General features: G+C 38.8%; 1 protein-coding gene across 1 annotated transcript in view; it reads right to left on the reverse strand.

The window, feature by feature from the left end:
• The window catches only part of LOC131920424 (transmembrane protease serine 11E), a 37803-nt gene extending 19097 nt beyond the window's left edge, over positions 1 to 18706 (reverse strand). Inside the window, exons 1-4 of the mRNA XM_059274757.1 lie at positions 18679 to 18706; positions 10343 to 10514; positions 6995 to 7119; positions 1656 to 1777 (exon numbers count right to left, since the gene is read on the reverse strand). Of these exons, the coding sequence (XP_059130740.1) occupies positions 1656 to 1777; positions 6995 to 7119; positions 10343 to 10514; positions 18679 to 18706 (447 nt within the window). The remainder of the gene's footprint in view (positions 1 to 1655; positions 1778 to 6994; positions 7120 to 10342; positions 10515 to 18678) is intronic.
• Positions 18707 to 24466: the final 5760 nt, after the last annotated feature.

Genomic DNA, 24466 nt, shown 5'->3' on the forward strand with positions numbered 1-24466 from the left:
ACTTGAGTAAGTAAAGAGTTCAGTGATTTCTTGTTTTTAGTGTGTGGATATTCTCGAGACACAGTGAGTGCAGGCTGGTGATTTGCAGAAAGAGTTAACTTTTTATTCTGTTCTTGTATTTTTTTGGTTCCAGAACTGATGCTACAGCAACTATAGTACTGTTATGTCCTTGTATTGCTGATTCACTTGGATGTTTTCACTTAAGGGTTTATTTTTACCAAGTATTTCAAAATTATTATTGATTTGGAAGGTACTAAAGATCTATATTCTTTTAGATTTAAATTAATTTGGATCTTAGAAAATTTATTTTGGTAAATGGCCCAAAACACAAGGGATATAGTGACATTTCGGCTTTCTGAGCTCAGTTCACTTTTTTTACTTTACGTGTGTATTAACATTAGGGAAGAGGTCCTTTGATGTTTTCCTCGCAAGTACACAAGTCACCAGGACCTCAGAGAGCTACACAGTTTCCATGAAAGGGTGTTGGTCGGTTTAAGATTTAGACATGGTTAGAAGGCCTCCCAGGGCTTCACGCACTAAAACTTAATCCCCATTGTAATGTAGTTAGAGAGTGAAAAATCACAGTGTTTATAAAGGTGGGGCATTCAGGAGGTGAGTCAGATTAGATACGGTTATTAGGGTTGAGCTCATGATTGAATCCTGGTGGCTCTGCAGAAGAGTGAGAGAGCAGGAGAGACTCACTATTCAAGTGCTCTCCTCCGTCTTTACTGTGGTGATATGGTGAGGCTCCCTGCCGTATCTGCCAAGAAGGGAAGATCATCTTCAGATACAACCCTCGGAGCTAGTACTTTCCAACCCATGAACCAAAATAACCTCCATTCATTAGGAACTAGACTATTGAAGTATTTCACTACAGCAACAAATAATGCAGGTTATTTCCATTCTGTCCCCATTCAGAATATTGAAACTAAAAGACATTTTTGCAAATTACATTAACTTAAAAGCTGAATTAACATACGAGGAAATTTGTCTGGAATGAAAGGTGATCTGCCACACACTGACATGTCACTGACTGACGGCTCATGGCAGAAGCTGCTCTTCAATTCTCTTTCCATCATGTCATACCATAAACTATCTCACTAGCCAAGAAACTTCCAAATTGTTGTCTAAGTAATATAGTAATGGAAATTCATCACTCAGGCCTTTGTTCTTTTGATCTGTGCTGCTGGCTTTCTATTTTCTTAACTAGTGAATTCCTCCCCCAGGATGAATATTGGTGCCTTGTGTGTACCTAACTGATGCATTACATAAGTCTACAAGTAAAGCACAGTGTTTATATATGGGTCTGAATGGTTTTAATCTCTACATTCTTTTGCTCGGAGACTCTTCCCTAGAATGGATGTCTGTGTAAAAGAACCTTATTCTGGGTCAGCCCCACAGCTCCAGAATTTCTGCACTGTGTTGATCAAAAGTAATACATTGTAGAAAAGGAGAGTGGGAGGGACATTCACAATGGCTAGATGCTACTTGGTTTGGCCTTACTGATGTAGTCTTCCAAGTCAGGTATTATGAGTTTTGTTTCAGATCCCTTATGTATGATGTCCTATCAGTTTTCAAAGATATGCAGGGAATCAATTGATTATTTCAGAAAGATATGCTCAGTGTCATAAACATGGAGAAAAAAACCTACTTACCATAGTTTCAATTCTCTGGCTCATTTCTGTGAAATTTTTAGAAGCTTCTCTTCCAAATTCAGAATACAGCTTATCACTTGTGAATGGCAATGTGCTGTAGTAATGGTAGGTCCTCCTTTGATCTACAAGGAAAGAGGCAAAACCCATAATAATCTTTATCAGATGTATAAAGCATCATTATTACCCCATTTGGTGATTACTTGAAACACTAAGACAAGAAGGAATGTTCCAACCCCTGGTCATCAGCTCCATCATCCTGCTCCAGGCTCCAGAGTGACCTCAGAATAAAGGGAAATACTCATCATACTATTATATAGAGTGTAAAAGTGGTGAGAAATGCCTGGTGCTCTGGAGTGCTGTACAAATACCACATGGGAACTGTGGGTTAATTACTCATATGTTTTCCATTCTTTAGTTAGTCTAAAGGATGCACTCATGCCTTCTGAATGAGCACATCAGGCTATATTTAGAAGCTTCTCAGGGTTGAACTACTTTATATTAAAGAAGTAGACCCCTCCCCATTCACTAAAATACTCATCAATTCTGGATGTAGTGTGAGAAAAAAAATTTTTTCTGGAAATGGAAATGAGGGTAGGAATTTAGGGAGCTAGAATTGCCACCTGGTGTGGCCTTTATAGACACTAAATAGGTTCACTGGACTCCTCTGTCACAGAACTTATTTTCTCCCACTGGGTTTAGGGAATGTCTTGTCTGCTTCTTAGCCACAGTGTCCAGTCTCTGTTACCAATTCATGCACCTGGTCTTTTGACCTACTGCAGAGTTAATGCAGTGCAGTTTTTCTCCCCTGTACATGAATGAGTTGGAGACTTGTGTCTACTTTCAGTGGATATTAATGCCTACCACATTTTTGTGACAGATGTTGTACCAAGCATTACAAACATAACAGTAACCTAAGACCATTGAACATGGTTATTTGTAAGAAAATGGACTATACCTCACCCAGGCTCGGTCTCTTTCCTCTCCCCGCTTCCTTCCCATTCTTCCTTAAACCCTGGCAGAAAAGAGAGCTAACACTGAGCTCTAGTGTCTCAGGCTATTCATATGCCTCATTCAAATTACAAGAACCCATTAGAAAGCAGTGTTATCTATATTTAGGGGTTTCCTGCAATTGGTTTTGTTTTGTTTTATTTTGTTTTGTTTTATTTTGTTTACTCTTTGCTCTCTGGGAGTCCACCACCCAGCTCCCAAATAAAAACACAGAGACTTATTCTTACTTATGAATGCCTGGCCTTAGCTTGCCTGGTTTCTAGGCAGCTTTTCTTAACTTAAATGATGCCATCTACCATTTGCCTCTGGGCTTTTACCATTCTCTATTCCATATCTCTTTCTTTCCTTCTTACTTCATGGCTGGCTGTGTCGCTGAGTGACTGGCCCCTGGCATCCTCTTCTCCTTCTCCTCTTCTAGCTTCTCCCTCTTCTCTTTTCTTCTCCTATTTATTCTCTCTGCCTGGCAGCCCCGCCTATCCCTCTCCTACCTGTTCAGCTCTATATTAGACCAATCAGGCTTTTTAGGCACACAGCTTTAACACAGCTTTAACACACAGTTTTAGCACAGCTTCATAGAGTTAAACAAATGTAATATAAAAGAATACAACACATCTTTGCATCATTAAAAAAATATTCCACTGCATAAATGTCATACATCTTCAACTAATAGTCCACAACAGTTTCCAGTCTCAGAAATGTAAATAACTTGACAAAAATAGTATAACACAGCCAGAAAAAAATATATGACTGAATTTCAAGATAAGACCTAGCTAAAGCACAGTCTCCTTTGACATCCATCTTCTTAGAACGAAAAAAGCAAAACAAAACAAATAGCCACTCATTAAAACTATGGGATTGCATGCACATGCTGGGCGGTGGTGGCGCACTCCTTTATTCTCAGCACTCGGGAGGCAGAGGCAGGCAGATCTCTGTGAGTTCAAGGCCAGTCTGGTCTACAAAGCAAGTTCTAGGACAGCCAGGACTGTTATACAAAGAAACTCTGTCTCAAAAAACAAACAAACAAAAATATGTATGTGCACTGTACTCGTGAGTGTGTCATAAGTGCCATGGGAAGCATGTGGCAGTCAGAGGACAACTTTGTGGAGTCAGCTCTTTCCTTACACCTTGACATGGCTTCCAAAGAGCAAAATCAAATGGCCAGTCTTATATGGCTAGCACTTTTGTGTACTGAACCTTCTTGCAGGCCCCAAAAAATTATGAAGTTTTTATTATAAAATTAATTCAAAAATCCTGGTAAACTTAAAGATAATACCTTGGCCATCTAGAGGATTTGGCAGGACAGAAGGAGAAATGGATGGTCACTCTGGCAGGCCTAAGCAGCAAATGACAATGTATGAAGAGAAAGAATAGGCTGGAGGCAATGAAAGTTCAAGGACTTCCGAACAATCTCAACTAAAGTAAGGGACAAGGGAGAGTGGGTGTTTTTGTTACTTCTCCTTCTACACAAACCTTGCCTTGAATGGCCAAGATGACATGAATGACAGGCAAGTCCCTGAAATATACGTGCTTGAAAGAAAAGTTTTCAAGTTATTGAAATATTGAAAAGTAGCATAACTATCTTTATAAACTGCTGCTATTCTATTTTGCATTTTTTATTTTATCTTATTGGCTAGTATGGTATGTTTATGGTATGTATGTGCATGTGTGTGTGTGTCTGTGTCTGTGTCTCTGTGTACATGCACACACCACTACATACATATGTGGAAGCCAGGGGAGGTGGGATGAAGTTCTCTATCTCTCTCATCTTAATCTCCTGAGACAGGATCTCTCCTTGAACCTGAAGCTCTCTTTCTGCTTGCTGACTAGTCAGCAAGCTCATAGGATCTGCCCGTCTCCATACCCCAACCCTGAAGTTACAGACACATGTGACCTGCTAGGAAATCAAACGCAGATACATGTGTTTGCACAGCAAACTCTCTTACCCATTAGAACATCTCTCCAGCTCTATTTTGCATTTGAAACATCTGTCTCGTGGTTAACTATAGCTATCTATATAGCTGCATTCTTTAGTTTGAAATATTGCTTCTGAAGCTGTAATGTATGAATAAATGGGCCACCTGGGAATTCTGGCAAAACAAAATAATTGTAAATGCAGATTTTTGAATTTCTAAGGGTTCCAAGCTGATGCTGATGTAGCCAGTACTCAAACAAACGTTAAATAGTAATGTTATCAAGAAGGTGAGAGGCCCCTTTATTTGCTTAAGCATAGCTTTTTTAAAATTATAGATTAGATCATTTGAATTTGTCATTTGAAGAGGCAAACATGGTCACGATCAGCACTTTCATATGGATCACCCACAGGAACAATTTACATAATCAATATTGTACTCTGCTCTGTAGACTTAAACAGGCCACTAAGCTTTAGTAGTATTTCCAGCTTCTAGCATTATATGCAATCTCTTGTAATTTAATGACTATTGAACATGTTAAAAGTATGGATGAACATGAGTTTGTTGATAATTTTCTAACAGGCTTGTAATTTTACAACTTAACAGTGATGTTGTTCACTAACAGATCCACCTGACATCCACAGTCCCAAAAAATGTAAATAGAGTCCCAAAGGCACAGGACAGGAGTTATACAAACAATTCTAAGCTGTTCTAGCTTCATAAAGTGAGGCTCAAAATGATGTTTTCCCAAATCTAGTCACATGTCTTTATTCTGTAACACATTTATTGAGTTTGGCATGTGAGCTCCAGACTGCTCATTGTTTTAGCTACTTGGTTGTTAGTTTCCACCCCTAGATGGTACATCACACGTCACACATACAAAATAGCAACATACAAGAATCATTGTTTATTCAGGTGTGTTGTGTGGGCATTGGAAGTCATGTGTTACAATTTCTGATCTGATTATCAAACAGTATGATACAGGAACCAGTTACTGGAAAACATGACCTGGTTTTCAAGTGTACACTGTGAGTAAGACCTATAATCTCATAAAATGTGGTTTTGAAGCAGCAAAAGAAATGTATGAAGAAGTGTTTTTCTCTCACAGAAGTGATCAAGCTTCTGACATTACCAGGAGTTTCTTATGAAACCAGATAATCCTAAAAATATGTCATTTATTTTTATCACTTAGTATTAAATAAACATTTATAATGGACCCAATATATGCCAGGAATATTCAAATTATTGGAAATATAAAAATGAATAAATCATAGCCTTACACATGCATACAGAAATAACAATGCTTACAATATAGTAAGGCTCAGTATATTCATAACATATCGGCACTGTAATGTTATTTTAGCAGCTTTTATATTAAAAATAATCCAGAGAAATTTCTATTATCAAAATATACCCCAATTTTAAAGACCTGTGTATGTATAAATGCCACCTCAAAAAAATCTGTTTTAAGCATTGTTTTTCCTTAAACCACCTAAAAGAGATGTATCCACCTTGGTCTGGAAACCAAGATTGTAATTTGTAGACAGTCACAGAAGATAACCAGATTACAGATTCCTCTTTCTCTGTATACAGAAGCAACTGTATCAGATTCCCAATTAAATTAGAATCAAGTAATTAGCTTCTATGGTTTCAAGGTCTTCAATATCAAAACATAATCTAGTCACTCAGGGAGATATTAAACTAAGATGTCATAGTTGAGTCAACTAATTAAAACCCAAAGCACAGAACAGGGAAACTTCAGAAGGGTTGTTACATCCTGGAAGAAGAGCTCTGTAGTCCCCTGGGTACCTTCTTAATAACAGCAGCTAACAGTTCATCTGGCAGTGAGAGACCTCATAACCACAAAGTGAACCTCCTCATAATTAACCTCAGCATATCTTGTCCTCTGTCATCACTAACATTCGAAGATGAGATTTTAAATAACATGGGCACTTATTTAATAATCCACCATTGCAACGCCTTTCCAACTTACTTAGTACAGAATAGAACTTAGCCTTCCATGATATTTCATTGTCTAATTCACTCATTAGAATGTTAAGATTTTGATGAACTAGATTTTTTTTTTAAATAAGGTTGTTGTCCTGTGACCTCAGCTAACTCAAGACATTGTATTCTAGGTAACCTGTGGTCTTCCCCTACTTAAGATCCCTTTATCACTTATCAGCTATTATGAAAAGTAGCATTCTATTCCTAGCAGGAAGCACTGTTCCCTTAAAGATGGAAGAATGAATCCTCCTTGGTTTGTGGAGATTAAAATGAAAAACAAAGCAGTCAAAGTGTTCTTAGCTACGCAAATAAATCAAAGTGATGAAGAAACAACCCCGAGGCAAGTCAAAACAGGAAGTTCCATGAGGAAACAGCTGGAGCAAAACACGTGACACCATGGCATCTCATACTTACTGTATCTGACATAGTGAACAGTGAGTCCAATACACACAGCAAGGACAATCAGGGATAAAAAAGAGATGAGGCCAATAACCCAGGGCTCTACACAAGTTCTCTTCCTGGCTCTCACCACAGGTGACCTGAGGAAAGAAGTAAACAGAAGGATTAGGTGGCAGTACATGCTTCATCTACACTTTAGGCAAGTTAGGAACATTGAACATTCAGATGGCAATGTGCTGCCTTGGTTCCCAGCTGCTGAGACAAATCCTGGTTCTGACTACCCGAACTTGGGCAAATAATTTGACTCTTTCATGCCTTAGTTTCTTTATTTACAAAACAAAAATGATAGCAGTGGTCCCTATATCATAGGATTATTTGTAGGGACTAAACACAAGTTCTACATAATAATGAGAATAGTGCCGGGCTTGTACACAGGGCTTCTGTACAAGTTAGCTATCCTATGTCCAACAAACACTGTATGAGCTACAGAGTAGAGTGTTGTAGAGCTATACATTTAACGTTTGTTTCTAGGCAGTAGAACTTTAAATAGCTTATAAAACAGAGTAAAGCTTAAACTGCATAACACGCCGCAGATCTAATTCTACTTGCCTTCTAATTTTACGATTAAATTCCAAACCTAACCTTAAGGGTACATGGAAAAGATTATAGAAGGCCTCCTAAAAACCCTAGTGTTTGAGCTAATATTTACCAATAAGCTTCCATGATGTTTTGGGAGCTCTTTCCATGTGACATCATCTTTCCCTCAAAGCACAGTCCTAACACCTGATGGTAGAGCAGGCTTTTGTTTGGTTGATTAAATTGCCAACCATTCAGGTTATATATTCTAGTTGGTAAGAATATTCAAATACTAAAAAATAATAATAAAGTCCCTGCTTGGTAAGGCTTTGGGCTATAATGCTACTATTTTTTTATTTAGCTATTTCTCATGTCTATAAATGGGCTTCTTTCTTTCTATAATGCTACTCGTCCAATACATGGAAGATGGAGAGAATGTAATGTCCTGGTGGAGGAATTCTGGGTATTGAATCCCATGAAAGAGAATTATACTTCCAGCATTTTCATTACCAGCTCTGACTCAGTTCTAAACCATTCCAATGCTGTTTCTCCACCTATCAATAAGGCACAGGACACCCCTCCTGTCTGCAATACCCCAGTGAGTGCAGGAAGCTTCTTGCAAACTGCAAAGCCTTTGCAATAAATACTTTCTACTTATAAAAATAAAGAGAAATCATTGTTTGGTATAGGACCATCAGGAAATATTATGGCATTGATCTTGCAGCAGCATCATTACATCTTTGTGCCTGGACACTGAGTAGGGAAAATTGGTGTTACCATCTTCTTGTCCCAGCTGATGGTTATGGGATATAGTGTCTAGACCCAAGGGACCCTATTTGTTTCCCTTCTTTCTTGTTATGATTTTCCCATGGGATGGTAGCCATGGAAACTTCAGTGTTCTCTCTCTGACCTCTTTGATCTCCAGTTCTCCCTTGAGTAGTGTTACAAACACCTGTTCCTAGAATGGCAATTACTATAACATAAAAATACTTTTCCATGAGGTGCTTATTTTTCCATGCGCACTTGTGCCCAAGGAGCTCCCCAGTCTTATTCCTGTTCCATCTATCTCTGAATGCTTGCTATTCATCTGCTGCAGAAGACAGGAGATGCATATAGCAGACGTAAGCAAGACTTTGGGGTCGATACAGGGAGGGAAGGTTTTTCAACAAATGTCTGTGCATGCCAGATAAAAAAAATATAAATTTGCATATATAGAATTCAGGATAGAATGGTCAACAATATATGGTTACAATGCTGAGATATGAAATATAAGGTGTATTTGTTTAACAGTGACTTTTTTAATCCAGACAGAAATCCAAGCAAAGCACTTACTAAGTTGTTGACTGTAAATCTGCTTGTATTAACATGAAAGTGGCCAATTATCCAGTTAGCAAAAAAAATGATGATGATATGAATGAGATGTATTGTATATTCTAATCTTTAAGATAATTATATGGTGTATGCATAATAAAAACATAGGAGGTGCTGAATTATTAGCAGGAAGAAGTAGAATAAGAAATGAACAAAACTTTCATTTGAATCCAAGCATGCCTTAGTTTTATGACAGATTCTTTAAATAATAGTCTTTTGAATTAAACGGAGAAGAGAAAGAAAAGAAAAACAATAAAGAGAGCTTATAAAGAATTAAAAATGACTGAGGAAGATCAGGTCTGGGGTGTGTGTGTGTACTTCTTTTCACTACCGTGCTAAGGTACCACTCTGGCTTCCTTCCCTGATCCCTGCAATATCTGAGTGGCATGCTTTCTTTGGTGTTAGGGGGCAAGAGGGATATCATGGGACAAAGATAGAGAGAATCCAGTCAAAGCAATGTAGACGAACAATTTTGAGAGTGTATTTCTGCGTGCGGCCACCAACTTCTTTATCCCAGTAGACGCACAACTCTCTCATGTTTTCTCTATACGAAAAACAAGGCTGTTATTCCCCACTCCTAACCTGGTGAGCTCTATGGCAATAAAAATATTAAGTCATTTTATTACATTGAATGCCAACGTGAAAAAAATACAAATATTAGTAGCATTTATCATAATCATTTAAATTATTAATAGTAGTATTGATGCCCACAATACCAAGACATATGCCATTTGAAGCACTGTATCTTCCTTTTCCAATCTATAGCATTGGTTTTCATGCCAATTGACTTGGCTTCCTTTTTCCCTTTATTAAGGTATAATTTATTATTTCTTAGCTACCTTTTTCCCTCAGCAAGTCATTCAGTTCTAAACTGCTCCAAAGTAAATATGGTTAGAGAGTGCTCTAAAAACATCCATAAAACAGAGAAATAAATCTATTTCTCATATCAGTTGTTGTTCCTGTGTCAAGTGCGTGTTCTGTATCAGGTATCCTATCCAAACACTTCTTTGCTCCTCTAAAACTTAGCTTAATTCGCCTAAATTCACCCTCAGGAAGACTTTTTGAATTCTAATTCCTTCAACAAGTTCAAATCGCCACATTGCTCTCTAATTTTTCTTGTCATTTGGGGAAATGTATAATTAGAGAGAAATTGAGTAAATATAGGTGTTAAGGTACAGATACAATTGACTGGCTTTAAGTTGCTGAGAGACAAGGAATAGACCCAACATTGTGTTGTTCACTTCACTTCTTAATACGTCATTTTTAGAGCAGTACCTTAAAAAAATAAGAAAGAAAGAAAGCCAGTGAGAAGGAAATGTGAGGGAGCAGGAGAAGCAGAACAGCAAGCAGGCCTGCTGGCATGCTGTGGGCGATTATGCAAGGAGTGCGATGTTTGTGAGGAGAGCTTGTCAGAACAGGCGGCTACTTAGCACAGTCAGCACCGTGTTTAGAGTAACAGTGGTTCTCAAATTTCTTGTTCGTTCTCCCTGATGATAAGCCGCGCTGACGTCAGTTCCCACACCTCGGCAGCTCAGTCCAGTCCCGCTGCTCTCACAAGCATGTTCCTGGTGTCCATAACTTGGTGACCCTGAAGAATGATCATCAGCTTCTTCAGCCAGAGTCTAGCCAGCTTTTGGGTGAAGGTTAAAGTGATAGATCTTTCTGTTTTCTAGGCTGTAGGTTCTCTGCTACAGCTACTCAGTTCTGTCACTGTGTCCTAAAGCAGCCACAGACAATACAGAATCCATGTGGGGCACAGCTGTGTCCTGGTACGTTTTCATATCTAGAGACCGATACTTAAATATGTTCTGTCAAAATAGTTTATGATCTTTTCCAGTTTGCTTTCAATTATTTAAAAGTGTAAAAACTGTTCTTAGTTAAAACACCATATAAAAGCAAACCATGAATCAGATTGGATCCCTATAGTTTGCTGTGGCTGTTTAATGGATAGCCTACAAGTCAACACTAATGATCTGGAGTCCTGCCAAATCTGTCCCCTACTCTGCTGCCAATGAACTTGCTTGGGAAATTCCCACCAGTATTTGACTCACAGCTTGATAACAGTTTTCTCTTCCAGCTCCCTAGTCTGAAACACTCTCTGTTCTAGTAAACTGTCTTTCTACAAATGCTATGGACAATGACTTAACCTGCTTAAACCCCACACTGCTTCTTTTAGCAAGCTCTTCCTATTGCCTCCCATGTAGAGTATCTTAGAGCCTATCCTTTGCTCACACCCATAAAATGCTTTTGTATATTTAGGAGATGATTTAAAAATTCTCTGCTCTGGTTGCTCTTTTCATCCTGAGCATCATATTGACATCTTTTTTTTTGAATTTTTGTTAGTTTCATTTGTTTGTCTTTGTACCTTCCTGGGGATAAGCCTGAGCCTCATCTGTCTGTATGCATTCTTATCCCATGCTCAAGAGTTGCTCATTCTTCAGGAACTGAAGCAAAGTTGACTAAATCAAGTTGCAAAAAACTCATTTTTCAATACCACACTATGGTATTTTGTAGTAGGTAGCCATTCCAGCTTTGATCTGGAAGTTCGAACCCCCACTGAGACTTCGGCAACTGTCACGCCTACAAGGCGGGGCCAAGGGAGGCGCCTGGACACCCAAGATCTGGATGGGCCAGCGCTCTCTCTCTCTGTTCTGGGATCCTGGACGGCCAAGCAGAGCTCCAGAGAATACCGCTGGACTGCGATACACCTTCCCCAGACCCTGAGACCTACCTATCCCTTAATTTGTAAGTTACGCCATTAAATAAATCTCCTTTTAACTATGTGGAGTGGCCTTAATAATTTCACCAATATCTGGCGCCCATCGTGGGGCAAATTCCAAAGGCCTGGGTGGCTCCCACCCTCAGCCTCCTCCCCAGCTAGCGGGTACCTAAACCCGCCTGCAAAGTTCCATATAACCAGGGAACACCTACACAGTTCTTAGCCCTGAGACCAGCGAAAGAGGCACTCCCCCACCTCCTGAGTTCAAGCTCAGGCTCCCGCCATCTCGACTCCAGCAAGCTGCAGTCAGCCAAGATCACCATCAGGACCTGCCTTGTAGGCGTGACAGTTGCCAAAGTCTCAATGGGGGTTGGAACTTCCAGATCAAAGCTGGAATGGCTACCCACTACAGTATTTGATCTTTCTCAATGAACTCGAAGTCCACCTTAGTACCAGGAAACAACTTGAGATACTGAAGACAAGGAAAGGCAAGTCAGACCTTGTTAAGAATAACTGCTATTTCGGAAAGCCTCTATTAGACCAATCAGGTGTTTATTAGGCCAAGACAGGCAAAGTAACACACCCTCACAGAGTTAAACAAATGCAATGTAAAAGAATGCAACCCATCTTTGCATCATTACACAAATGTAACACATCTTTAACTAATATTCTACAACAGGAAGACACCTGATGTAGACCTCTGGCCCCAACAGATGCACACTTATGAGCATGCACACCTCCACACACGTACACCACCCATGAGTGCACACATTAAATTTTTTAATTAAAAAATAAAAAAGCAGGCTTGGTGTGGTGGTACACACTTTAATTCCAGCACCCAGGAAGCGGAGACTGGCAGACTTCTGAGTTCAAGGCTCACTTGTTCTACAGAACCAGTTCTAGGACAGCCAAGAGCACACAGAGAAATCCTGTCTCAGAAAGCCAAAAGTAAAATAAAATAGCAACACATCAACTAACATTTGCTTGGTGTTTACCATGTGTTTGACACCAGCTTAGCTTACAGTGGTGGTTCTCAACCTGTAGGTTGAGGCCTCTTTGGGGGTTGCACATCAGATATCCTGCATATCAAATATTTCCATTATGATTAATAACAGTAGCAAACATACAGTTATGAAGTAGCAACAAAATAGTCTTATGGTTGGAGTCACCACAACATGAGGAACTACATTAAAGGGTCTCAGCACTAGGAAGGTTGAGAACCTCTGGCTTACATGATTGTGCCTGCTTTTTTCACCCATGCAAATGGGTGCTTCAGCTGCATTATATTTTGAGTAAACCATGTATTGTTAGGACACTGATTTTTTACTCCTTCTGATATCTCTAAAACAAAATTACGTAAGTACCCAAGGGAAAAACAAAGTAAAAGGTATACATAGACATAAGTAGTGTGCTTATTAATTTTATATCAACTTGACATAAACTAGAATTATATAAAAGGAGGAAACCTCAATTGAGAAAATGCCTCTAATAAGTACTGGCTGCAGGGCATTTTTCTAAGAGCTGAGAAGTCCAAGCCATTGTGGGTGGTGGCATCCCTGGGCTGGTGGTCCAGGGATCTATAAAAGAGCAGACTGAGCAAGGCATGGGGAACAAGCCAGTAAGCAGACCCCTCCATGGCCTCTGCGTGAGTTCCTGCCTCCAGGTTTCTGCCTTGCTTGAGTTCTCCTCCTCCCTGCTTTGATGATGAATTGTTGTAGAGAACTGTGAGTGAAATAAACCTTTTCCTTCTCAAGTTGGTTTTGGTCATGGTATTTCATCTCAGCAATAGTAACACTGAGACGAGTAGTATGTTTTTATTGCTATCTCTTAATGTATTAGTGGACTGCTTGCATGCAAACATGAGTACCACTTGTTTGCCTGGTGCCTATGGAGACCAGACAGGGCATCAGGTCTATAGAGTTTCAGATGGTCATGAGCTACAGTGTGGGGCTGGAAACTGAACCTGAGTCCTCTGCAAGAGCAATAAATGCTCTAAACTGTTGAATTGTCTTTCTAGCTGCCATTGTTAATTTTTAAGAAGAAATTCAAGCAAATTATTCTTATAAAATTGCAAAAAAAATCTATTTCTATTTTATTCGTTGATGTGCAGATCTCATCTTTGAAATATCTGAGAATCATCTTATTATTTGTATTGAAATATGATAATTACTAATAATTCTCATAAAGAAATTGCAACTAAAACAAGAATATCACTAGTTGTCATACAACTATTTCTATTTTATTTTATAGCATCAATACAAATAAAAGAAAACAGTTTTTTTCTTTTTAAAAAATTTATTATTTTATTTGCCTGCATGTATGTCTGTGTGATGGTGTCATGTAGTTTGATTTTTCTTTTGGGCCGTCAGGTCACAAATAATGACACAGAGATATTAATTATGAAAGCTTTGCCATTAGCTTAGGCTTGTCCCACTAGCTCTTATAACTTAAACTAACCCATATTTTTATTCATCTACGTTCTGCCACATGGATTTTACCTCTCTCCCATTCTGTGTGTCCAACTCCTTCTGTATCTCAATGGCGTCTCAGAAAACTGCTTTTATTTCTAGCTTTGGGGATTAATTTAAGACCTATGTTGGGTAATTGCTCTATAAGTGTTCTTATCATAAATATTTTTGTCTCCCACATTGTACCAAACTGATTTAAGATGACATCTAAAAGTGTGTGTGTGTGTGTGTGTGTGTGTGTGTGAGAGAGAGAGAGAGAGAGAGAGAGAGAGAGAGAGAGAGAGAGAGGGTTGTTGTTGCTCTTGCTACTAAATTAAATTTGTGGATGGAAGAAGAAGGCAAAATAAGTAAAAAATATAAAATGGAAATAGTACTGGAAGTATTTGCATACAGACATTTTCTTGAGTCATGCCACAACACTGGTAGGTTTCTAGAAGACATCCCCCAAACAGAGAGAGAAAAAAAAAAAAAGCAAATTCTGATCTGATATCTTCTTTTCGGCATCCATAAGGAAAAAGCAGCACAAGTGTTCAGCAACACCATTATTAGGCCTTCATAAAAAGCATGCTGTGCAATATAATTAACTTCAGTCTCTATTATTAACATCTAAACAAAAAGAGCTGCAGAACACTCTTATTATTTCCCTCAATACTGGCAGTGTCAATAACAGTTCATTAAAAGTAATTTGACAGGAAAGGGGCTATATTAAACCATTCAGACACAAAGCCCTTCAATCAGTTTTAAAAATATCTGACCAGTGAGGACACCATGAGAACATGACCCACAGAATCAACTAAGCAGGGCTCACAGGGACTCACAGAGACTGAGATGACAACAGGGATCCAGCACGGGTCTGAGCTAGGTCCTCTGCATGTTTGTTAGCTTGGTGTGCTTGTGGGGCCCCTAACAGCAGGAATAGAGGCTACCTCTAACTCTTTTGCCTACGCTTGGGACCCTTTTCCTCCTACTGCGTTGCTTCATCCAGCCTTGATATGAGGGTTTGTGCCTAGCCTTACTGTGATTTGTTATGCCATATTCAGCTGATATCCCTGGGAGGCCTGCCTTTTTTTTTAAGGGAAATAGAGAAGGAGTGGATCTGGTTAAGAGGGGAGTTTCAGGGAGTAGGGGGTACTGGAGGAGTGGAGGTAGGGGAAACTGCAGTCAGAATGTAATATATGTAAAGAATACAAATTTAAATTTAAAAAAGATTTGACCAGGCTTTCATAATTATTACTGGAATGGTTTTAGAAACACTATCATATTATAAAATAGCTAAAGATTATTGGAATAATAGGCATAAAAGTAGGCTTTAAAAATATCATATTGTTTGATAAACAAATTCTAAGAAGTTACTTTAACAGAAAACCCTATAATATATTAACTATTAACTTAGGCAAGCCCTAGAGTATTTAACCAACCACAAAACTCAGGTGATATTTCTTTACAGTAATTCTGGCAAGATTGCAAGTGGTAGCATCAGACTTTGATAGATGTTTTACGTAAATGCTAGTAGTGACTCCACAGTGGGGACTTGATCTGATCTATATGACCCTGCCATCAATGTCATTATAAACTTCTCAACCCTATAGGCTACAACTTAGGTTGCCACAAATTGGCATGCATGTTGACATTTTGCCCTACCTCTAGAAATTTATAATTATGGATAAATGAGGCAAAAAATTAAAAATGTGTCATTGAATAGTTAGGTATAGGATTATACAGATGTTGATCTATTGTAAGCTTTAGTACCACCAATGTTTACTTTCCTCATACTCTTCTATTCAAGATAATAAATTGTCATGGGGGAACTTTAAAAGTCACAGTTGGCTACAGCAGGACAAACAAAGCATGCCATGGCAGCCAAAGCTGGGAGACTGTACCTCTAAAGTGGGGTGGGGCAAGAATTATCAGGCATGCCTATGCTACTGTGTGTGGAGGGGGATATGGAAAGAAGGGTGAGGAATCTGAGCTGGAAACCTCCCTTCGCTGCTAACACGGAGCTTCAGACATTCAAACACTTTCTGTAATGTTCCTATGTTTCTACCAAATCTCCATTTAGACTTTTGAATTCAGTCCCCCTGGGAGAGCTTGATTGACAAGGTGAACTGGCAGTGAACTTGAAGACAAGTGACCTGGATCTTAATCTTACTTGGAACAGAAATCTGAATGAATATTCAACACCATAGTAGTGCATGCATCCCAGCCAGCCTCTTGCAGTATGATGTCATATGCTCTATTTTCTTGAGAATCAAGGGAATACATAGAAATTTACCTTAGTGCCTTTTTTAGATCAATCAAAATTAATGCTAACTATCTCACATAATCCAGAAATAATGTTTAGCAACATTAAAAGCAATCTTCAATGTATTAATCAGTCTTCATATAATATTTCAAATGTACTGCTTTTCTGTTGACTACAATATCAGAAAATTTGACCTAATTTGCAGCAAGCTAAGAGACTTAAGAGACTATAAGTCATCTTTTCCTGATTTTACCAATAGCTTTAATTTTAGGAAACAGGTGTAAGAGGGACATTAAGAAACTTTTATCTTTCATTTTTACCACTTCTCTACTAGTCAATGTTTTTTAAGCTACCGTAAATTGTGTTTTCCATCAATTCAAAATAAAAGCCCCTGAAAATATTGCATGGACAAAGATCAATTAAGTATCAAATCTGTGAAAAGCTTCTTGTTTTAATTATTTGCTGTCTAAACTGGTTTTGAAATTTTCTAAGTTATGCCCTGATAAAGCTTAAAATTGGGATTGGCAGGTGGAACACAAGCTATGCCCTGTGCTCTAGGCACCATTTTCCAGGAAAGCAGAGTAACCCATCACCAAGGATTCCCCAAACAATGTACAAACTCCTGTGCATGCTGAAACCTTGTTTGAATTATTTTAGCAATAAGCATGTAATTAGAAAATTATGGACCCTATTTATCTTTATATGATTTGTTCAAAGTAAATTTACCTAATTAATAAGTGTCTTGATACAAATAGTAACCTGTAACATAGGTGGACTAAAATTTAAATTTCAAATTTATTGAAAGATTTGTGAAGTAGATCATTACACACTCGATTATGTTTCAAAGTATTAGCATTTTAATAATAACACATTAATATCCTCAAATTCTTATTAAAATAAGATAGATTTTTTTTCCATGTACATCAATACCCTGAAATTACAAGGGAAGGATTCTAATCAGAAGAACCCAGTAATTATAATTAGCAGCATCCATGACTTTAATTTATATCTAGATACTCATGGCTACCAAATCTATAGCTGTGACTCAGCTTCCGAACTTTAGAGTCAGGTATCTCCCACCCATCCCCACCCCTGCTTTCTCTTTATCACTCTGCTGGAAGTAGAGACTTCTAGATACCTATCTCAAAGATTTGTCTTTTTCCTTAATAAATAAATCCTTGATAATTATCTAGGGGACATGACAACCTGCAGAATAAATGTGTTCTTTACTGATATGAGCCACCATTTGAAGCCAGGTCTGATCACATAGGCCTGTAATTCCAAATACGCAGAAGCTAGCCTGAAAAACTTAATGAAACCCTGTCTCTAACTTTAAAAAATAAAATGAAGTCTGAAGAGACAGCCGAGTGGTCAAATGCAAATGCTTAGAATGTTTGAAGCCCTAGATCCAATCCTCAGTACCACAAAAGGAGAGAAGGAGAAAGACGGAGGAAACTCATCATATGAATGAGTAGACACCAAATAAATCTACTAGACCCCTGACTTGTATGTCATAACACATTATTATCCTTATTAGTTATTAGTATCCTTATTAGTTCCTTATTAATTCCTGCTTTAGAAAATATGTGCTAATTTTGGTAGAGCACCATTATAAAAAGAGCCTAGATACCTAATTATCACCTTCTCCTCCCACAGCCGCCAGCCTCCAGACCTGTTTTACACTAAACAAAATGAAATTTCTGACATAATCTGTTGTTATTCTTACCCTGCGGTTCCTAGTTAAGTCTGATATGACTGCGATGTACTTGTGGTAAAGTAATTACCATTTCATGTCATATTTAGGAAAAAAGAACCTCAAGATGGATGGTTAGTAACTTTCTGGAAGATTCTGTATCAGAAAAAAGAGAACATTTTTATTTAATGTCTTCTACTAGTGGTGTAATTTCTGAAATACAAATAATAAATTTAGTAGTAACATTCCAAAACAGCAAAGTCCCAATTAAGAATCTCCTTGTTACAGCACATGGTCAAAGATGAGGGTTTTGAAGATTAATCCCCCTGGCTGTTATCTTGCCTGGCCATGATCTAATGGTGGCCACAGCTGCAATCTGATAACCCCTTTCCTCTCACTGCAGCCCTTGGCCATCCCCCACAACGTTCCCTTCAAGCCACCATGCCCATTACTGTTCATTCTAGGGCACTTTACTGCCCTTTGTTTTATGGCCCACAGTAGAGTCTATCATGGTAGGTTTTCCCTGTGCCTTTGAGAAGAATTGGTACTCTGCCTTTTTTTGGGGTAGAGGGTTTGCTTATGGGTCAATAAGGTTCAATCGTTTCAGTTTTCAGGTTCTCTGTCTCTTACCTGAGTTTCTGTCAGCTTGTTCTGTCATATCGTGATAGGGAAGAGTTGATACCTCCAGGAATAACTGTGGATTTGCCTGTTTTACCCTTCAGCACTGTCTGTTTTATTTATCTGAACCTCTGTTCTGTAACAGGAGTAAACACATTCTGGACTGCTATCTTTTTGGTCAGTTTAGCCTTTTATGCCCAATCATTTTCCTTATTCTAAAGTCTGCTTTTTCTAAGATTAATATACATACTTACATATAGCTTTTGATTAGTGTTTGCTTGATATTTGGGTTCCCTATCAAATGTTTAACTTTTCTATATTATCATATTTAGAGTGGGTTCCTTCTAGAAGAAAAATAGGTCTTCTTTTTCTCCTTAATCTCATCTGAAAAATCTCTTTCAGCATGTATTCACATTTACATTTTTATATTTTATTTTTTTTCAGCAGTATTTTTTTTCTTTTCTTTTCTTTTACAATACAATTCAGTTCTACATATCAGCCATGGATTCCCTTGTTCTCCCCCCTCCCGTCCCTCTCCCCTTCCCCCCAGCCCACTCCCCATTCCCACCTCCTCCAGGGCAAAGCCTCTCTCAAGGACCGAGATCAACCTGGTAGACTCAGTCCAGGTGGGTCCAGTCCCCTCCTCCCAGGCTGAGCCAAGCAACCCTGCATAAGCCCCAGGTTTCAAACAGCCAACTCATGCAATGAGCACAGGACCTGGTCCCACTGCCTGGATGCCTCCCAAACAGATCAAGCCAATCAACTGTCTCACCCATTCAAAGGGCCTGATCCAGTTGGGGGTCCCTCAGCCATTGGTTCATAGTTCATGTGTTTCCGTTCGTTTGGCTATTTGTCTCTGTGCTTTATCCAATCTTGGTCTCAACAATTCTCACTCATATAAACCCTCCTCTTTCTCGCTAATTGGACTCCCAGAGATCCACCCAGGGCCTAGCCGTGGATCTCTGCATCCAGATCCCTCAGTCATTGGATGGGGTTTCTAGCACAACAATTAGGGTGTTTGGCCATCCCATCACCAGAGTAGGTCAGTTCGGGCTGTCTCTCGACCATTGCCAGCAGTCTATTGTGGGGGTATCTTTGTGGATTTCTGTGGGCCTCTCTAGCACTTAGCTTCTTCCTATTCTCATGTGGTCTTCATTTACCATGGTCTCCTATTCCTTGTTCTCCCACTCTGTTCTTGATCCAGTAGGGATCTCCCGCTCCCCCAAGCTCTCTTTCCCTCGACCCTCGCCCTTCATTTCCCCCACTCATGTCCAGGCTGTTCATGTAGATCTCATCCATTTCTCCGTCATTGGGCAATCCCCGTGTCTTTCTTGGGGTCCTGTTTTCCAGGTAGCCTCCCTGGTGATGTGAGTAGCAGTCCAGTCATCTTTGTTCCACATCTAGTATCTTCCTATGAGTGAGTACATACCATGTTTGTGTTTCTGAGTCTGGGTTACCTCACTCAGGATGATTTTTTTCTAGATCCATCCATTTGCTTGCAAACCTCATGATGTCACTGTTTTTCTCTGCTGAGTAGTATTCCATTGTGTATATGTACCACATTTTATTTATCCGTTCTTCAGTTGAAGGGCATCTAGGTTGTTTCCAGGTTCTGGCTATTACATACAATGCTGATATGAACATAGCTGAGCAAGTGCTCTTATGATATGATTGAGCATTCCTTGGGTATATGCCCAAGAGTGGTATAGCTGGATCTTGGGGGAGATTGATTCCCAATTTTCTAAGAAAGCGCCATATTGATTTCCAAAGTGGTTGTACAAGCTTGCATTCCCACCAGCAGTGGAAGAGAGTTCCCCTAGCTCCACATCCTCTCCAGCATAAGCTGTCTTCAGTGGTTTTGATCTTAGCCATTCTGACAGGCATAAGGTGGTATCTCAGAGTTGTTGATCAAGTAGGCTTCATCCCAGGGATGCAAGGCATTTACATTTTTAAAATTACATTTGCTCATTTGCAGGGAAGAGTATACACACCATGCGTATGGAGATCAGAGGACAACTCCCAGAACTCAGTGCTTTCCTTCTATTATGTGTGTCCTGGGAATTAAACTCAGGACACCAGGCTTGGCACAGTGCCTCTACCCACTGAGTTCCCCTTCAGCCCAATCTTTCAGTATTTAGACCAGCGGTTTTCAACCTGTGAGTCGCAACCCCTTTGGCAATCAAACAACTCTTTCACAGGGGTCACCTAAGACTATCCTGCACATCAGATATTTACATTATTATTCATAACAGTAGCAAAATTAAAGTTATGAAGTAGCGACAAAATTAATTTTATGATTGGGAGTCACCACTTCATGAGGAACTCTATTAAAGGGCCGCAGCTTTAGGAATGTTGAGAACCACTGATTTAGACCACATACATTCAATGTGATTATTGATGCATTATATTCAGATCATTTTACTTTGAAATCTCTATACTATTGTAAATTCTCCTTTAAACGCTCACATGTATTTTAAAGACCCTAAGAAAATCATTTATTCTATATATTCAAAAATAATAATAATAATCTCCTGTTACAAGCTCTGAAACTTCAAGCTAATGGTTTCCATTCTCTTACCTGGTAGATTAAGACATGGGCTTTTTGGCTATGAACAGCGTGGGTTTGTGTCTCACAGTACCCTTCAATAGCTAGGTGACCCTGGGGAAGTTGCTTGCCTCCCTGAGTCTTCATTTTCCCACCAACAAATTGAACCAACAGTATAACCCAGTTCATAAGAATCTTCCAACATCAAATGGCAAACATTTGTAAAAGTGCGGGTACTTTTCCAAGCAAACACTAAATACTCAGTGATTGTCAGCCATTGTCATTATTTCTTCCATAATACGAAATTAATTTTCTCTTTGAGTGGCCTCACATGTGCATGAGGGTTTATGGAAGGAAGACAGAGGAACCTCCCATACCTGGTCCTAATCCATTCACAGCAATTCTTTTCTTGATACTGGAGACCCACTTTAGGCATAGAGCAATTAGGTTTGAAAAAATAATCGCAGAAAAGCATCCATCTTGAGGTCAATACTGTGCTAGGCTCTGAGTAGTCGTACAGCTACCTCATATTAACCAAGGTGTATACAGTGCAAGTGTTAGAGCTCTTTGAATTCCCAAAGCCAGAGGTAGCAAATGAATGACCAAGTGCTTAACAATGGCTTGACTGTACTGCATGTTTGAATGACTGTTTAACAGTGTCATAGGTGTATATTAGTTAACTGGATTTGAAATTTTCTTGATTAGAAAAGTTGAGATGCAAAGATGAATGAATTCTTTAAGAAGACAAGGAAAATTAACCCTGGTTAGCCAAAGTAGGACTTAGGAATCCAAGGCTGTTGGCATGACAGAGACAGGGTAGTACAGCCCAGAGCTGGGGCTAGAACACGCCTGTTAAACCTTCAATTCCACCACCCATCACTGACTCAGAGATTTGGAAGACTCAGTCCTACCAATCTTCAGTTTCCCTGTATGTACTGCCATCTAATATTAAAATTAGTTGCCTCACTGGATTGCTAGAAGGCAGCAAATGACAACATCTATGCTGGAATCTTTGTCCATCTTTTATTCCCCCTGCATGTGTCCTCCTGGCATTTTATGACATATGGACTGACAAGCTTTCAATATTCAGTCTAACTTTATAAAATAGACTTTCAGTTAACCAGGAGGAATAAGCACCAGAGAGCTACCACATAGCGACTACATTTAATAACAATGAATCATACGCATGAAAAGTACTGAGGGTAGATTTTACCTGTTCTCACTAAAAAATAATAATCTATGTGAAGTACTGTACATGTTTATTTGCTCAATTTAACCATCCTATAATGTGTAGGTATTTCAAATCAACATGTATATAATAAATGTATGATGTTAATTTTTAAGAGGGCCATTTGTTTTTATTCAAGTGATAACAGTATTAGTCATAACAACAGTTCCTGGGCCATGTAGTTAGTCCACACTAACCTATCTCTCCTCCTAAACTATGCACAGTACACAGGTGCACTGGGAGGTCAGATTCTATCTCTAGTACTGACTGACTCACTTATTCCTGTGGCCATATGCAAATTAGTTAATCTTGCTCCATTCCCTTTGTAGAATGGAATTTCCGTGTTTCCTGCTGCAGAGGCTAATTTTAGAGGACGTTTATTGGATAACTGAATCATTCTTTCAAAGTACAGCTTTTCTATCTCTTAACACAGTAAGACAGTTAAACTGGTCATAGAGGACCCACATAGACGAACAGAAAGGCCCAGTAAAGATGGGTCAGTATTGCAATTAAAACGTAGGTTTTTGGAGTCTTACGGACCTGTGTTCCTTTTCAGTTCTGTCATTTATTACCAATTGAAAAACAATGATACGTCTCTGAGCCTCCATTTCCAGGTCTGTAGAATGGGTACAATATAACCATGGGTTGTTATAAAGATTAAACACAAGTAATGTTTTAAGATGGTAGCTGTTGCATAGTCTACTCAAATGATAGCAATTATTATTTTGTCATGTGCTGACTCACAGTTTAACTTTAGACAAAGTGCAAAATCCCTCTGGGTTTACTTATTCAGCTTCAAAATACATATGTCATCTGACATCTTCAGATGAAACGTTTGCAAGATAAAATTTAATGATGCTTCAGTGGTGTTTTGGATTTCCCTGAAACTAGTTTATTATCTTAGAATTACTATTTGAAAATCCCGAGAACTCACCCTCCCACACAAGCCATGTATGTACCTGGAGAAAGGTCAGGCTTGCAGGTCCTGATATAAAGTCTTAACGCCTCTGCAGCCCACTTTCATTCTCAGCCTTCAGTCCTCCTGATCCCTAATCTACTGATCTCAGACTTGTGAGATTATTTACATTTCCTGCCCATTATCTTCAATTAAGTAGCTCCCAGAAAATATGTTGGAATGAATTCTATCTTATTCTGTTTTGTTGAGCTGAGGTTTCACTATATTGCCCAGGATGTCCATGAACTTTTGAACCCAAACAATCCTACAGCCTCAGCTTCTTGAATACCACCCCACCCAACCTGAGTAACTATTAATATAGTTCTTCAAAACACTAACACTGATAGAGTCATTGAACATCCATGGAACCCATTTTTCCACATAATATCTTAGAACTATTCCACAACTGCTGAGTATAGAATGCTTTCCAATTTGGGTATAAAACTCAGTGCTGATATTTCAAATTGTTCGCTCTTTAAAATGACCAATTTTATTTCAGAAGAAAAGACAGTCACGGTTAATTTTAACTGATGAACTCATTTATGGAAAACAGTGATTGTAATCTAAATGCTATGCTCACAGTCACTAGTCACCTTTAAGACAATGGGGAAATTAGGTCACATGTTCATTTTATAGAAGACAAATTTTAGACATTAGTAAGATAGTGGATTCTTTAAAGATGTTTAGAGACCCATACATGAAAGTCAAATTATACTCCAGCCTCACCTCAGCACATGTGTAGACAATTTCATGTTGGCTTTACATATCGTCTGTCTCTTGACCTATGTATTTATATTTTATCCATGTAGATATATGGGGATTTTTTTTCACTTCTGTCAGGCTCTCCAATGACTGAAGAGTCCTTCAGTAACCACCTGTGATAGACACTCTGTTGTAGGTAAATGGACCTGGACTTCCAGACCGCAAATGCAGGTGCTAGATCCCACAGTGAGCCTGGACCATTTATTTGTACCACACCACCTTATCTTTTAAAAGGGGTGATAACAGTAATCACTTAGAAGAGTGATTATTTATTGTATTCACTTGCTTGATGGTATACATTTTACAAGAT

The sequence above is a fragment of the Peromyscus eremicus genome, chromosome 10 (assembly GCF_949786415.1).
Source record: "Peromyscus eremicus chromosome 10, PerEre_H2_v1, whole genome shotgun sequence".
Lineage (NCBI taxonomy): Eukaryota > Metazoa > Chordata > Mammalia > Rodentia > Cricetidae > Peromyscus > Peromyscus eremicus.